The 13,981-nt window shown below is 48.9% G+C and overlaps 1 protein-coding gene across 4 annotated transcripts; it reads right to left on the reverse strand.

The window, feature by feature from the left end:
- Nucleotides 1–269: 269 nt before the first annotated feature.
- HOPX (HOP homeobox) lies at nucleotides 270–8,098 on the reverse strand. 4 transcript variants are annotated; one of them, XM_056489208.1, is made up of 4 exons: nucleotides 7,880–8,098; nucleotides 7,478–7,761; nucleotides 2,944–3,119; nucleotides 270–679 (listed from the first exon to the last, which is right to left on the reverse strand). In XM_056489208.1, the coding sequence occupies exons 1-4, from the start codon at nucleotides 7,930–7,932 to the stop codon at nucleotides 602–604; spliced, it is 591 nt and encodes a 196-aa protein (XP_056345183.1). In that variant the 5' UTR covers nucleotides 7,933–8,098; the 3' UTR covers nucleotides 270–601. The 4 variants fall into 4 exon arrangements, with proteins under 4 accessions (XP_056345183.1, XP_056345184.1, XP_056345185.1 ...); XM_056489209.1 differs by lacking the exons at nucleotides 7,478–7,761; nucleotides 7,880–8,098 and adding an exon at nucleotides 3,349–3,439; XM_056489210.1 differs by lacking the exons at nucleotides 7,478–7,761; nucleotides 7,880–8,098 and adding an exon at nucleotides 3,329–3,409.
- Between the last annotated feature and the right edge of the window lie 5,883 nt (nucleotides 8,099–13,981).

Genomic DNA, 13,981 nt, shown 5'->3' on the forward strand with positions numbered 1-13,981 from the left:
TGGGTTTTGCACTGGGAAAAAACCCAAAACAACCCAGGAGTTCTTTCTCTTTGGTGACCTTTAACAGAAAGGTAAAAAAGGCATTCAAGGGGTGCTTGGCTTCGTCTGATTATGGTGTAGGCACTTGGTTTGCCAGTATCCAGAGCTGATTCAGGAATGTTGAGCCAAACCAGGTCACCTGAACAACGCACTTGGTTTTCCAGATGCCCTGTACCCTTTTCCAGATGATCTGTACCTTAAAGCTAGAACACATACTTTGCCTCTGAGAATTGTAAGGAAAAGGAATCTTTATTTCTTCATTCTATATTTGAACATATATCATGGCAAATTTTCTGCAAGCCTGGGACAAGGGCTTTACTTATGCAGCTGCTGTTAATGAGTTGGAATCACTAGACAGGTTATCAGCCTTCAAAAGTTGTATACACACATATGCCTATGTGTGTTTTTTTCTGGTTATGTACACATTAAATAAAATTTATGTTAAATAGCAGAGTATTACTTTGTATCACAAAACCTATTGCAACAGAAGAATCCTAAGGAAACCCACTCTGAAGAGCTTCACCATGGTTTATGAGAGGCAAGGGGATTGGAGCAGCATCCTCTAGTCCCTGACGGACCCGCTTTCTGAGGGCAGCCCTTCAGACTTTCTCCACTCTGCCAGGCGTTGCTTGAACCATTTCTGGAGAGAAAGAACAAAGCAGAGGCTGAGTGCACTGGGCTGAGCAAAGTCTCGGAAAACTGCGAGAGGTGCAGCACGTGGGATGAGGTGAGGGGAATTTATGGTGCTGCTGCCTTGTAGCAAGGTGCTGTTCCCAGGCAGTACAGGCAGCTAGGATGGTGGCTCCTGACTGAACAGTCTTATAACCTACTCATGCACCTCTTTCAAACTGATTTCTCTATCTCACTTCAGACCTTGGCAGCATGGGTGAGTCCTTTTTTTGTTGCTGTGTCTCCAGGTTTTTCTTGCAAACACAGTAAGAGATTGGCTAAGGAGCTGGATGGTGTCTATTAAAATGACTGGAGAAGTGAAACAATCACTTGCAGGTCCAAAACTGTCAGGAATCAAAACTCAGCTGTTTCAGAAAGCATGAGAGGAACAGCACATTGGCTCTCAACAAATTTAAGAACATACATATTTTTAAAGTTGTTTAAAAATTGTCTTAGTGTTCAGGCAATATGCACATCTATGTTAGCAGTAACTTAGCACTATGTCTGTTGTAATTTAGCATCTGGGAAGCCCATTCCAAGAGCTGCTGATGCCACTTCAAGACAGCCACAATTTAAAATATTCGATAAAATGTATCTTAGCTACACTAACTAAGAAGAAAAGTAAGAAAAGAAATATAACTCATGTACCGGAAGCACAGCTCAGCCTTTTGTTTGGCAATGTGCCTGTGATTCCTTTTGTTGTAGCTCATTTTGTTGCTATATTTGTTCGTAGTTATTTTTGAAGCTATTATGGTTCCTAATGATACAACCACGGTGCTCTCTGCGTCTCTCACACACGGCCTTTGACCACATCCAGTGATTGATGATTGACAGCCTAGCCTCCTCTCAAAAATTTCACTTTCTGTCCCAAACTATCACCTCCTCTGAATTTTTTATTAAAATGGCTGCTATTTCTAGACAATAAAGCACTCCAGATGTCAGGGGCGATGAGTCCCTGTGTTCTACACAATGCAGGCACTTTGCAGCTCACCACCCTAGTCTTGATTCTGTCCCTAACATGACCTTCATCTCCAGATCTCTAGGAGCACTCTAGATTAGTGGAAAAAGATAGCTATCAGGGAATATTTTAAGACCTCTACAGAAGTTCCCTGGGCATATATGGCTTGTGTTTACAAGTTGCTGTAGGAAAAAAACAAAAGGAACAGTGTCATTTCTACGGAGAAAATGATATTTTAGGGGTAATTCCTCCTTGCTGCCTCAAACAAGTAGTGATTGATACCTGCCTGTCACCAAAGCACAGTCCACTCCAGCTGAAGACTATCAGTGCAATGGATGCTTGTTCCAGCATCTTTCCTTGGGACAGGCTAAATGCTGACATTGTCAGCTCAGCTTTTATACCCCTTTGGCTTTGCTGAGGGAGAGCCAGGCTTGGCAGCTCTCTGCAAACTGCTGCTAGCTTTCCAGTGGGTTAAGTTTCTTTCTATACTCATAAATGCTGCCATAAGTCTAGTAAACACCTGCATCACAATGAGCTGCACTGCCACCTGAAGGAACTGGGAAGAAGCTATTTGCTTCTGAAAGCCCATGGTAGCCCACAAGTAGATAATTGGAGCACAAGGCTTGCTGGAATTCCCAGACAGTGGCAACCTGTCCCTGTGGAGGGGTATTTGGAGATCTCTATGTCTCCTGGAGAGGCTGACAGACTTGCCTGACATCTGGGCTTAGGGATGCTGAGGCAGAGGGTGCACAGCCTGAGCATGTCCCAGAGCACATCCTGCAGGAATTGCATCTATCCTCTGTTTTTAAATTACAGTAGTTTCTTCAGACCTTAAAACCAGCAATTGTGCATCCAAGACTATCAGAAATGGTTCGGAAGAACAGCATGCATGGGTTGCACATTCAGGAGCAGAAACACATAGAGTGCAGGAAGGATGTGGGGTACAGGAAGGTTCTGTATTGCTTTAGAGCTCTGTGGGTGCAGAGGGTTGTGCTGGGAGTTGCAGAGGTGCAGAGACTTGTGGGTGCAGTGAGGAGTGTGCAGGGTGCACGATGATGCAGAGAGTGCAAGCAGGGAGCACACGGGGCACAGAGGAGTGCAGGCAGTGTGGGAGGAGCAGGAGAAGGGCAGGGGCTGCTGTAGGAAGCCTGTGTGGGGGACAGATGGGTACATGTGTACGGTAGAGAGACCAGGACAGGACAGGAAGATGTGGGGCACAGAGGCATTCAGGCGGAGTGGGGCTGGTGCCAGAGTTGCATGAGGCCTTATACACTCACCAGAGTCTGCTCCTCAGAGAGCCCAGTCTCAGCAGCGATGAGGCACAGTGTGGTGGGGTCAGGATGCTTATTCACCTTGCAGAAGTGGTACTCCAGGATCTCCAGTTGCTCCTCAGTGGGAATCACTGGCTTTTCCATGGCCATCTCCTCCTGGGGTAGGTCTATGGGGCCAGGCACTGCAGAGAGGGGCTGGTGTCATTGCCGAGTCCCACATTTGCCATCCGTGTCCCCACCAACCTCCCCTCCTGCCCTGGCTGTTGCCTCTGGCTGCAGCAGGGCTCAACTCCCTTCCCAAAGAAATGCCAGGGAGCTCAGCAGGGAGCACCAGCCCCCCAGCAACTCGTGTCTCAGTTTCCTCACTGCAGTGACCACACGCCAGCAGTACCCAGCGCTGAGCTGTCTCACCATCCTCAGCTGGCAGGAAGCTGCAGGCTGCTCAGCACTCCCCTGGTGCTGTATTTATAGCCAGTGTGACTCCCATGGGAACGATTCCTGTTTATAGCCGTATATAGGCCTGGACGTCACTCAGGAGTGATGTCACAGCAATGGGCATGTTCAGGGGGTTAATTTAAAGATATTAGTTAAAAAACATTATTTATCCTCTGGGTGAAGGGACACTATCTGACATCTAACCTAGTAGGTTGTTGGTTTTTTTTTTTTCCCTGCTTCTCAGTGATCAGGCAAGTTTGTGCAAAGGAATGATAAAACAGAGCATACAAGATGTTCTAGGAGCATGGTCAGCAATCACCCTATTTCCCCTCCTCAGGGTCAGTGTCCTCGTCCTTCTCTTAACAGTGTGGCCGGACATCACACAATGCTGGCCATGAGAAGTTGAGCTGCATTGTTTTAAGTAATATTTAATGTTACCACATGTGGTCATAAACAACCCTATAGTTCCTGAGCATCACTGAACTGGCTGGCTGATTGGTTAGATGGTTGGTTGGTTGGGTTTTGCTGTATAAGTGTTCAAATCCTTGAGGACTGTACCCAGTTTATGTGTGTTGCTCAAGCACTTACTGCCTCTGTGGTCAGTCCTAGGTGCTCCCTATGGCAGTAATGGCAGCACCAAGAAGCCCATGTTTTCCTCCAGAATAACATTTGTCCTACTTGTGCTTTGCATAATCTCTGGAAGATTTGGCCCAAAAGAACAAGCAAAACAAGTGCATCTTGGCTAAGTCACACATCTCTCCTCTGCTGGGCTCCAGGTTTGCTTTCACATGGCAGAGGGTCCAGCTTGCTAATTCAGTCAAATAAAACACAAGGCACTGCCCCTGCAAAGCATGCACAAGTCCCTCGATGCTGAATCACTGTGGTGTTTTTGAAACCACGCTGTGGGGCATTGGCAGGGGAGGAGCCGATTGCAAAAATGTGGCCTTTCTTGATCAGCTCTCCTGCTGTCCCAGTTGCCTGGCCTATCTCTGTCAGGTTGGCTGGTTGGTGTTGCTGGCTCTCCAGTGCTGCCAGGAGCCCTTGGCCCTTCTTGGGACTCCTGTGGGCCATCTGCTGCAGATCTGCCCTACCTCCACACTGCAGTCTACCCTTTGGCTCTGGGGTATAATCCTGGAGCATCCATCATGCTGCACTCCTGCACAGGTTTAAACCCAACTGCTTTCTTGGTTGACTGATAACTCACTTTTATGTACCCTGGGGTATTGAATGCCCCAGGGCTTTCACTCGCTGACAGAACTGCTAGGATGGAGCTCAACTTCAAAACTGTCTTGCAGCTTGCTAAGATCCAGACACAGTGAGAAGCTGGAGAGATCCTCTTCTTTGAACTTTACCTCATAAAGCAAAGATGCCCCTGAGCCTCCTCTGCAGAAAGTGCTTTGACTAATAAAAGAATCCTTTGGCATTTGAGTAGGGGCTTATAAATAGACCAGGGCTGGTTGTGAAACAGCCCACTCTGCTTGAGTCAGTTAGTAAATACCAATTGTAACACAGTGGTTGTGTAACACTGAAGTACCTCTGAGAGAGATGGAGTGCTGGTAGACAGTATCACCCACCAGTGCTGGGTGGACTGAGGAAAAACCATCTTTAACCCAAGGTACTGCAAGCCAAGCTGGCCTTGTCTGCAGAGTGTTGCAGTTACCTGGGTTTTCACGAGGTCAGCTCAGTTCAGAAGCATCCATGTAGGAAGGGGTCAGTCATAATTCAGTTCCTCATTTATGTGAAATAAGAGGAGACTGCTGAATGCTCCTAACTTACCTTAGATGTTTGCAGACCTCTGGAAAAGATGCAGGGGTAGAAGAAGGTCCCCTGGACCTGAGGTTCTGCTCTCCAGCACTGTGGCTGCCAGGCTCTCCATGAGGTCAAATGCAGGTGAGGCCAAGCTCAGGCCACCAGTCCTGCCCCTCCTTTTTTCAGCACACCACTGAGCCACTTGCCCTTCTCATAGAAAGCCCAGCCACAAAGGGATCCTCATCACCTCCAAATCATGCATCTAGCTCGGGCCACCAGCAGCAACATGCCTTGGCAGTTCATAAATCATTGTTTGCAGCCTGCCACATTAATGTGCATTGATGGGTGTGCATGGATTTGCATAGGCAACATATGCTTCACCTTTCATGTTTGACCTGCACAGCTTTTTCTGCTTCTCATTATTTCCAGGTTCCTGAGGCATTGAGGCATTTCCCCATAGGACACAGTATCTTCTACCTGCTGGCAGCTCAGGGAGCCCCAGCATGTGGGATATGATGCCTGATGTTTTTTCTTTGTGTCCTCTCCACCCCTGCTCTGGAAGTAGAACAGTTTTTACCTCTCGAGGTTGGTTTGGAGCCTCCTGGAGGGCTTTGCAAGTCTCCCCACATCACTCCACTATGTCCTGGAGGCTTTCAGGAGCCATGTGACCCCTGTGCAGCATATGGCCTCTAGCACTTGGCACCTCCTGGGTGCTAAAAACTGGAGGTATATGACATGACTTGAGGGCACCAGGAGTGCCTAAATGCCCTGATTGGCCCTATTGAAGCCACTAATCACCTGCCCACTATTTAAATGAAGCCTCTTTTAAACCCAGGCATGCAACCGGCCTTCAGGCTGTCCAACATCTCTCTCCTGTAGAGGAAAGGTGATTGTCTCAGTTACATTTATTTAAGCCTGGCAGAAATATGGAGACTCACAGCTGTTTGGCTTAGCTGCTGAAAAGCACCACTTCTCACTGCTTTTTTCCTCTTCAATTTTTTACAATTGAATAAAAAAGGCTTTTTCAGTGCAAGGAATGTTAGCCATTTAGGTCTGTGGGGATGCAGTTGTCATTGAGCTGGGGTTTACTCACCCAGGCAGAAATGACAATGGCAGATGCACTGTCACAGGGAAACTACCACACCTGCTCTGTCCTAAGTGTCAAACTAAAGACCCCTGGGGAATTCACTCTTGGCTCTGTCTTGGTTTTAGGTAAAGCAATGTGAGAGCAGAAGCTTGCAAATGGTTCAGCAGTTGCCTGGGCCATGGCAGCTCCAGCCAGCATTGCTATGTGCATGACAGCACCTGGTGCTCTCAGTGTGGCTGATAGGGCATTAAAATGCACCTCCAGGGTAATTTTGGAGTGAGAATACAAAAGGTAATGGCTGAAGGACACAAGTTGCAGCAAGAGAAAGTCTTATTATAAATACATAGTACTCTGCCCATGCACCTAGCTCCCCAGAAACACCCTGGGGTTACCAGCAGGACTCGTAGCTCTGGCCTGAAATGGGAGAGGACATCTTTCTGTCTCCCAGCATGCTTGCCTAGCACTGCTAGTGCAGTCAGCATTTACTATCCTGGCAGAAATCTACCACTTTTCCAGAAAATATGTGATTTCTGTTTGCTCAGCTTTGCTTTTTTGAACAGTTGTCACAATAGCTGGCTGGCCATGCAGCTTTCTAATGATTTTACTGCACCCAAAGCCCCTAGAAATCTCTCTGAGCAGTAGCTCCTGCCAAGCTGATGGGGCTCCACAGCCTCTGTTGGGCTACTTGACCCCTTTTCCACTGCTCCCACTGTCAGGGCTGGTATGTGACTGGAGGCATCTGCATCTGCTCAAAGCTATTTCCTGCCACTGCAGGGGATCAAAACGGCAGTTCTCAATGTAAAAGAGCCCTCTTACCCTTCCTTGCTCTGTTGCAGAGCCATGTCCTGTCCTGAGCTTTGCTCAGCCTCCTGCTGTGGGGTGGCTGTGGATAACATCAGCCAGCATGGCGCACAGGATAAGGTGGGACAGAGCCTTTAAAAATAAACCGAGCCCTGCCATAAATAAGGAAAAAACACCTGTCATGCATCCTGTAAGCTACCCGTCCAGTCTTTTAGAAGATAATATCGGATAAGAACAAAGCAAACAGGAGCATAGCAGCTGCTGCAGCAGAGGCAGAACCCCGTGGTGGCCCCTGCCTGGGGTCTCTCCTGCCTGGGTGGCCTTCTGCCTGCCCCGGGCATGAGCCTTCCTGCCCTGCTTGGTGCAGCTCCGACTTCCTCGGCATCAGCACTCACAGGGCAGCTGTGCGTTCCCCCATCCCCAACTGCAAACCCATCCCAGCACCCCCAGCTCACAGCCTGTGCTTACCTGGAGCTGTCAGGCAACGGAATTGTGTAAAACAAGAACCCCGCAGGTCCCTGGGTGACTGCTTAAGTATCTGCGTGTGTGTTTGACAGGCGGGGACCTGAAAAACCTGCCGCAAATCACAGGAGCTCCCGGGATCCACAGCCACTCTCTGGTCCGGTAATTCAGGTTTGGCACCCGCTCCCCTTGGCAGGGCTCCGCGGGCGGGCTTCGCGGTGCCCGGCAGCCGTCGGGGCGCGTCCCGCCAGCTCGGGGCCCCAGGACGCGGCCCCGGCCGGGGCTGCTTCCTGCGGGGGTACAGGAAAGGTGCAGGCGGGGTGCGGCGGAAACTGCGCTTCGTACAGCGGAGCTCCAGCCGGGCCGGGCTGCATCCCGCCGCGCCGCTGTAAGGAGCCCCTCTCCTACCTTTGCTGATGGAACCGTGCAGCGCTCGCTGCTGTGCAGGGCTGGATTCTCATCTCGCTTTAGTGCCTTACAAATGATGTGTCCAGGTCCAACATTCTGTCACTTTAGTCAGCCGTGTGATCCCGCCAGGTAAGGAATAAGGGCAGGACTGGGTCCTGGATCTGTCCTGCTAATGCAGCCCAAGTACCTTCAGAGGCACAGCCCGGCTGGGGATGAGGAGGAGAGCACGGTGTTCTCCTCTGCCAAAGACCTGCCCGGGAGCCTGCAGTTCCCAGTGGGGTGGGCTGGAAGCATTAGACAGGAGCTTAAAAAGAGGCATCTTGTGGGGTGGAGTGCAGTGGGAAGGGGCTGATTTTTCTCTCAGTTTATAGACAGCTGGAAGGGGATACTGGAAAATCAGAGAGGCTGAAGAAAGGGCTCATGAAAAACTGAGTACAATTTGCAGTGGCTGAGATTATCTGCCAGAGCAAAACTCAAACTGGCACAGAGTGCACAGAGTGCTGGAGCCAGAGGCAGGGAGCCCTGACCCTGGGGACAAACCCAGGCAAGAAACCTGCCATATGTTTAGCAGTGAGCCAAGACCGTCCTGAAGGGGTTTTGTAATGTTGGGAGAAACATGGGCCAAGGCGAGGGGATTGCAAAGAGATCTGTGCCAAAGGACAGGCAAACCTGTGCCAGTTTTCCGAGCATGATGACATTGATCAAGCTATATCAGGGTATAGTTTCACTGCCTGATAAGCCAAATGGTGCTGTTCAGTGGCTGCCAGAGAGGTTTTTTGGGGAAGACTTGATCCTGCTTGCCTTGGGCAGGCACCTGGCCAAAGGAATAGGTCCTGTTTATCACTAGTGCTAAGCAACAGGAGCAAGGGTAGCAATGGGTGCACAAAAGCAGACTAGATGATGTATCTGAGGGCATGGCTCCAGGAGCTGTGGCTGGGAGCATCAGGGTGCATTCAAGGAGACTGGAGCAGACCCCTGAAGCAGGACTCAGTCTTGAATTTCAACCCCAGTGTGGGAAGGTCCAGGCAGAGGTCCCAAAATGCATGTCCTTGGGGGGGACTCTCAGAGATATTCTACTTATCTGTTCCATGCTTTGCTATGTGCTTTGCTCTGACATCTGCTCTTGGCCAGCCTTGGTGACAGGCTGTGAAAATATTCCGGTCCAAAAAAGATTTTCTTATGTTTATATGCTATCTTTTTTTTTTTTTTCCCTCCCGTGCATGTGCCCCAAGCTTTGCAAAATGTGAGTAACCTGGCCCACAGGAACAGGATAGGCTCATCTCTTCCCTTGTTTATTACTGTCAATGGAGAGAAAGCCTTTAATGTGGAAAAACCCTTTTCTCTTAGCCTGTGAACCCAGCCCAGACTTGCACTGGGAGCACTGGCGCTGACGTGTTTCAGGCTGAGAATACCTATTGAAATGGTTTCAGAGGTGCTGGGAGTCCTGCAGTGAGAGTGTCATGTCACTAATGTGTTCACATCTGGCTGGCACATGTTAATGCTTTTCTGACCTTTTCTAAAATCTTTTAGGCCCCATTTCTCCTCCTGGGAGAGGGTCAAAGTACTGCTGGAGCTTATGCCTCACCTGATATGAAGAGATCCCGTCCCCAGAGGATGTCCTTTGTCAGCAGAATTAGATTAAATAGAAACAAAATGAAGGGTGCATCCAGGCCTATCACAGAGACTTTTTTCCTGTTGAGAAGAAGTACTGCTGATGTGATGTGCATTTGACAATTTTGCATAATACTATGGCGTTGCAGGGAGGGGTTGGCAGCTGCAGCCTGCATTCAGCACCCACTCCTCTGGACCCCTCTTGCAGAGGCTTGAATATCATTCATGTTGCTCCATGGCAAGATATTGGCTGAAGTCACATTTGGGGGGAAAGTGGGGTGGGCATTCAACACACAGCTCATGCCCATCCTGGCCCAGTTGTTTTTCCTTTAACACTGCATGGAGACAGAAGTGAAAAAAAAAAAACAAAACATGGAAAGGAGAGGGGGAAGCAACTTGTCAAGCCATTAGGATAGAAAGGGCTATAACATAGCTTGTTTGACTTGCCACTATTTCCTCATTTTCATGCATGTGTCTCTCTTGAATTTTGCCATGTTTTCTTTCCTGAAAACAGCCTTAGCACCAGCACCACTTGTCTGGGGATTAAACAGAGATTTTTTTCCTTTTTCTGAGTATGTGAATTAAAAAATATGTGCTTTCCAGACTCCACCCCAACCCAAGTCTTAGCGAGAGCACAAAAGCTTCCTTTCTCCCTCTGAACATACCAATGCAAAGGAAAACCTGTAAAAAAGCTGCCTTATGTTTTGTTTACCAGTGTTTTTTGTTTTTTTTTTTCCCCTGATATGCTGGCCTCTAATAAAAAAAAGTGGCTGGAAACAATGCTTTACAGAATATTTTGGCTTCCATTCAGTTAGAGAAGAGTTTTCTAACTAGCTAGTACTGACTCACAGGACAACTCTTGCAGCTAACCAGATGAGACTTCTACCTCCATACCCCACTTGCCCCATAACAATGTAAGAGATTGGTTGTTCTTCAGGGTGCAGCTGGCAATTGTCTTTGTTGGACATCCCAATGCACAAGAACTTGACTGAGACATTGTTCTTTTGATCAGTTTTTTCCCTAGGAGAGCAGCAACACTGGTTGCACTCTAAAGCCAGCAGCACACAGTGCTTACCCAGACCATGCCCTGGGCAGGGGGAAGAGGAGGTGGGCACAGGTGGCTCCTTGCTACTGGAGCAGAGCTGCTGGCCTGGGCTCAGCAACTGCCTCTTCTGCACTCAGCTTCATGCATTTTCCTTTGTTTTTAGTGGGCAGGGTTCAGCCTGTCTCTCCTCAGCAGAACAGATCCAGACCAGACAGATGCTAATCATATGTGACTTCCAATAAGACCCCTGCCTTTACTTTGTCTGTGGGATACAGTTGTGTGGATAGAAACTGCAGTGTTTTATTTTTCCTCCCGTTGTTCCAGTACTTCTCAGAGAACAGTGTCATCTCATTGGTATTTCCATGTGCAATCTCTGCCTGGGGTATAGTCTTCCTCCCTACTCTCACTCTTACTAACCAGATTGTTTTGAAGTGACTAAACCAGGAGTTGATACGTGCAGTTCCTTGCCGGGAGGATTTTCAGCAGCGCTGCCATAGCTTGTAGGCAGAACGTGCTGCAGCACGCAGAGATAGCCAGCAGGGCATTATCACACGTGGGAGCTGCTGCCATGCCCAGCCCAGGAAAACACTGCAGGACTGGTGAGAGGCAGTGAGGGAGTAGGACAGAGTAGACCTGTAGATCCACTCTCTACCCTGAGAGTGCCAGGGGTATGTGCAAGGGTGTGAGTGCCCTTCCACAGACTTGGATAGCTGTGCATTTTCTAGGGAGCAAGTCAGGGAGATGGGAGGCTGGAAAATGTCTCCTGAAATCTTTTCTGTTCTGAATCTCTAGGCTGAAGCTGCCTGGTTTTGGAGGTCCTAACTCAAATACTTCAGTGATCAAATACTTCAAGTCAAATACTTCAATGTCAATGAAGGGACTTTATCCTTCCCTAGAGCAGGGATGAGCTCTGTCCAAACACCTTCCTGCCATCAACATGGCCCTCTTAGCTGCAGCAGGAATGCTATCCTGAAGACCTACTTCGAGGGTCTCAGCAGGCAGAGCATGGGTGCTGACCATCCCAGACTTTCCTCAGTCTTCACGGTGAGGGACAAGGACCATGTTTTCCCAGTGCTGTCCCGCGCCAGGGAGCCCACAGGTCTCTTGTGCCCACCTCATGGCAGCAGTGCCACGCAGCTGGCAGCCTGTGGTTTCTGTTGGACCAGTTTGGGCAGGCAACTGTGGAGAGATAGCTCTGGTGCCACCAGCTGCTGGGGCTGGGTTGTCTCTGTGTGACACACATCACAGCCCCTGTGGCACCTATGGTGCCCTGTGACACTGGCAGACAACTAGAATGACTTGCAGAGTGACAATGAACAGGGAAGGAATGTAATGGAGACTCTGCTCTACCTGCTGAGTGTCAGGGAGTGGCTTCAAGGGCCCTAAGGAAGTAACTTTAAAAATTATGTTCCCTTTAGCAACCTGGTTGCTAAAGAGAGCTCCTGGGAAGCTGGCACTGACAGGGGATGCTAGCTGTCCACAGTCTTCTCTACACAGCTGAGCATGGGGACAGCTGAGTGAGCACAATAGAAGCACTCACAGATGCCTTCTTCATTGCTCTGACACCTCAGAAAGCAGGTCACCCTCAGTGGGACATCCCCTGCTCCTGGGGCCTTCCCCCTTCGCAGGCACTCTGCTGTCAGCAGATTGGTTGTGTCTAGTGTGCCTGGCAGAGAGGCTCCAGGATGGAGGAGGGTGCCCTTGTCATGTCTCTCAGGGTATGGTGATTGGGCTGGTGGATGGGGGTGCTTTCCAGGGAAGGGTATGGGAGGAGGGTGCAGTGCTGCACAGGCAAACAGCTGGAGAGTGCTCAACCCATGGGAGAGCCCAGCAGGCTCAGACAAGCACAAACAGCCTAAGAAACCTGAGTTAACAAAGCTGTACCTGCATCACTGCTTAGGGAAGTCACACTCTTGTCACAGCATGTCTTTTAGCACCTTGTCCTGCTGGAGGGAAGTGGTTTGGGGGACACCCAAGGCTGGGGGGCCAGTTCCCATCAGTGGTGAGGGCAGGTTCTGGAGGTTCACTGCCAATCTGAAGCTGTTTGAAGCAGAAGGAAAGCTGGCTCGGATTGCTCTCATTCTCCTCCAAGTGTCTAGGTGCCTGTCTCTTGCCTGGCTGGTGCTATATACAGCCAGTCTGTCTGGCTTCTCTGGGTGGGTTTTTCTTCCTTCTTCAAAGTCTGTTTCTCATCCTAGGCCTAGTGCTGGCTAGTAAGATCTTCTCCAGTGAGGGCTTTATGTAGGGCAGTATCTCCTGTTTCTTAGGTCTCTGGCCTGGCTGCAGAAAGCCCTGCTCAGAGATCTGGGTCCCCTGTGCTACTCCTGCTGTCCAGCACAGGTCTGTCTGCATGGCAAGGGAACACTAGAACAGACTGTAAGGGGTTTCCAGAGCCTGCTTCCCTTTAAATATACTTCACATAGCAGATACTCGTTTAGCAAGATACTAATTCTAACCTCTGCTGCCCATTCCCCTGATCTATGCATAGAAATGGATTTGCTGACTTGTGTGCCTGACCATGGTAAGTATGAGCCACGAGGAAAATAAAACACACAAAAGGCCAGCTCTGCTCTCTGTGCCCACCCTGCTGTTGCATTGGAAATGTTGGTGACCTAGGAGTAGGGACACACAGGAGACACCTGGAGTGTAACTGCTCACAACCTACTGGTCTCTGCCAGATGTTTTTCAGTCCTGTCATTTCTGAAGACCTGGAGATTTCTTGAGTCTCTGAAAGTATTTTATCTGTTCTGAATAAAGTACTCTTATCACTCCCTAATGGCTGACTGTTGACCATAAATACTCATTTCGTTATGTTTTCAACCCAAGGAAATTGCATGAAAGAGATGGAAAGTTAGGCAGAAGGCTCAGAGGCATTTTTCTGCTGAGCAATTACACACAGCACTCCATATAACTGAGGTGCTTTTTCATAAGTAGTCAGGCCTGTCGGGGTGGTTCTGGTGGTTCTGATAACACCCGACTTTGGGCAGCACAGGTGCTGGTTGTAAATGCACTAGCTTGTTGCTATTGCAAACTGCAGAATAAGTGAGGTGAAAATGACCTCTCCAGGTCTCTAGTCCAACCTCCTGCTCCAAGCAGGGCCCTCTAGATCAGGTGGCTTAGGATTGTGAGCAGCAGAATTGTGAACATCTTGGAAGAATGCTATTCCTAAAACACTATGTGTTCCTGTTCTAGTTTTCCTTATGGGAAATAAATTTTTGCTTGTATTTAACAATTTTCTTGCATGTATATAAGATCCCTGTTCTAGCCTATTATTACTTTTATGTGGTTTTTTTGCCTTACTGGTGCATGGCAGAGTCTAAAGGCAATGTTTGTCAGGGGGCAACAAATGCTTTTTTCCCTCCTCATGAGCCCAAACAGTTTTCTTTTCAGAGTTAAAAACCTCCTTTTCTTCTTCTAATGATTTTTTAAAAGGACATCCTTCTTTC

Source organism: Oenanthe melanoleuca, chromosome 4 (genome assembly GCF_029582105.1).
Source record: "Oenanthe melanoleuca isolate GR-GAL-2019-014 chromosome 4, OMel1.0, whole genome shotgun sequence".
Taxonomy (NCBI): Eukaryota; Metazoa; Chordata; class Aves; order Passeriformes; family Muscicapidae; genus Oenanthe; species Oenanthe melanoleuca.

Bases quoted from the DNA above. Each gene is read 5' to 3' on its own strand.
- HOPX (XM_056489208.1), bottom strand. From the start codon at position 7,932: ATGAGAATCCAGCCCTGCACAGCAGCGAGCGCTGCACGGTTCCATCAG. The intron at 7,762-7,879 runs GTAGGAGAGGGG...GTACCCCCGCAG, and splicing joins GCACGGTTCCATCAGCAAAG to GAAGCAGCCCCGGCCGGGGC. The intron at 3,120-7,477 runs GTAAGCACAGGC...CCCTCTCTGCAG, and splicing joins CCGTTGCCTGACAGCTCCAG to TGCCTGGCCCCATAGACCTA.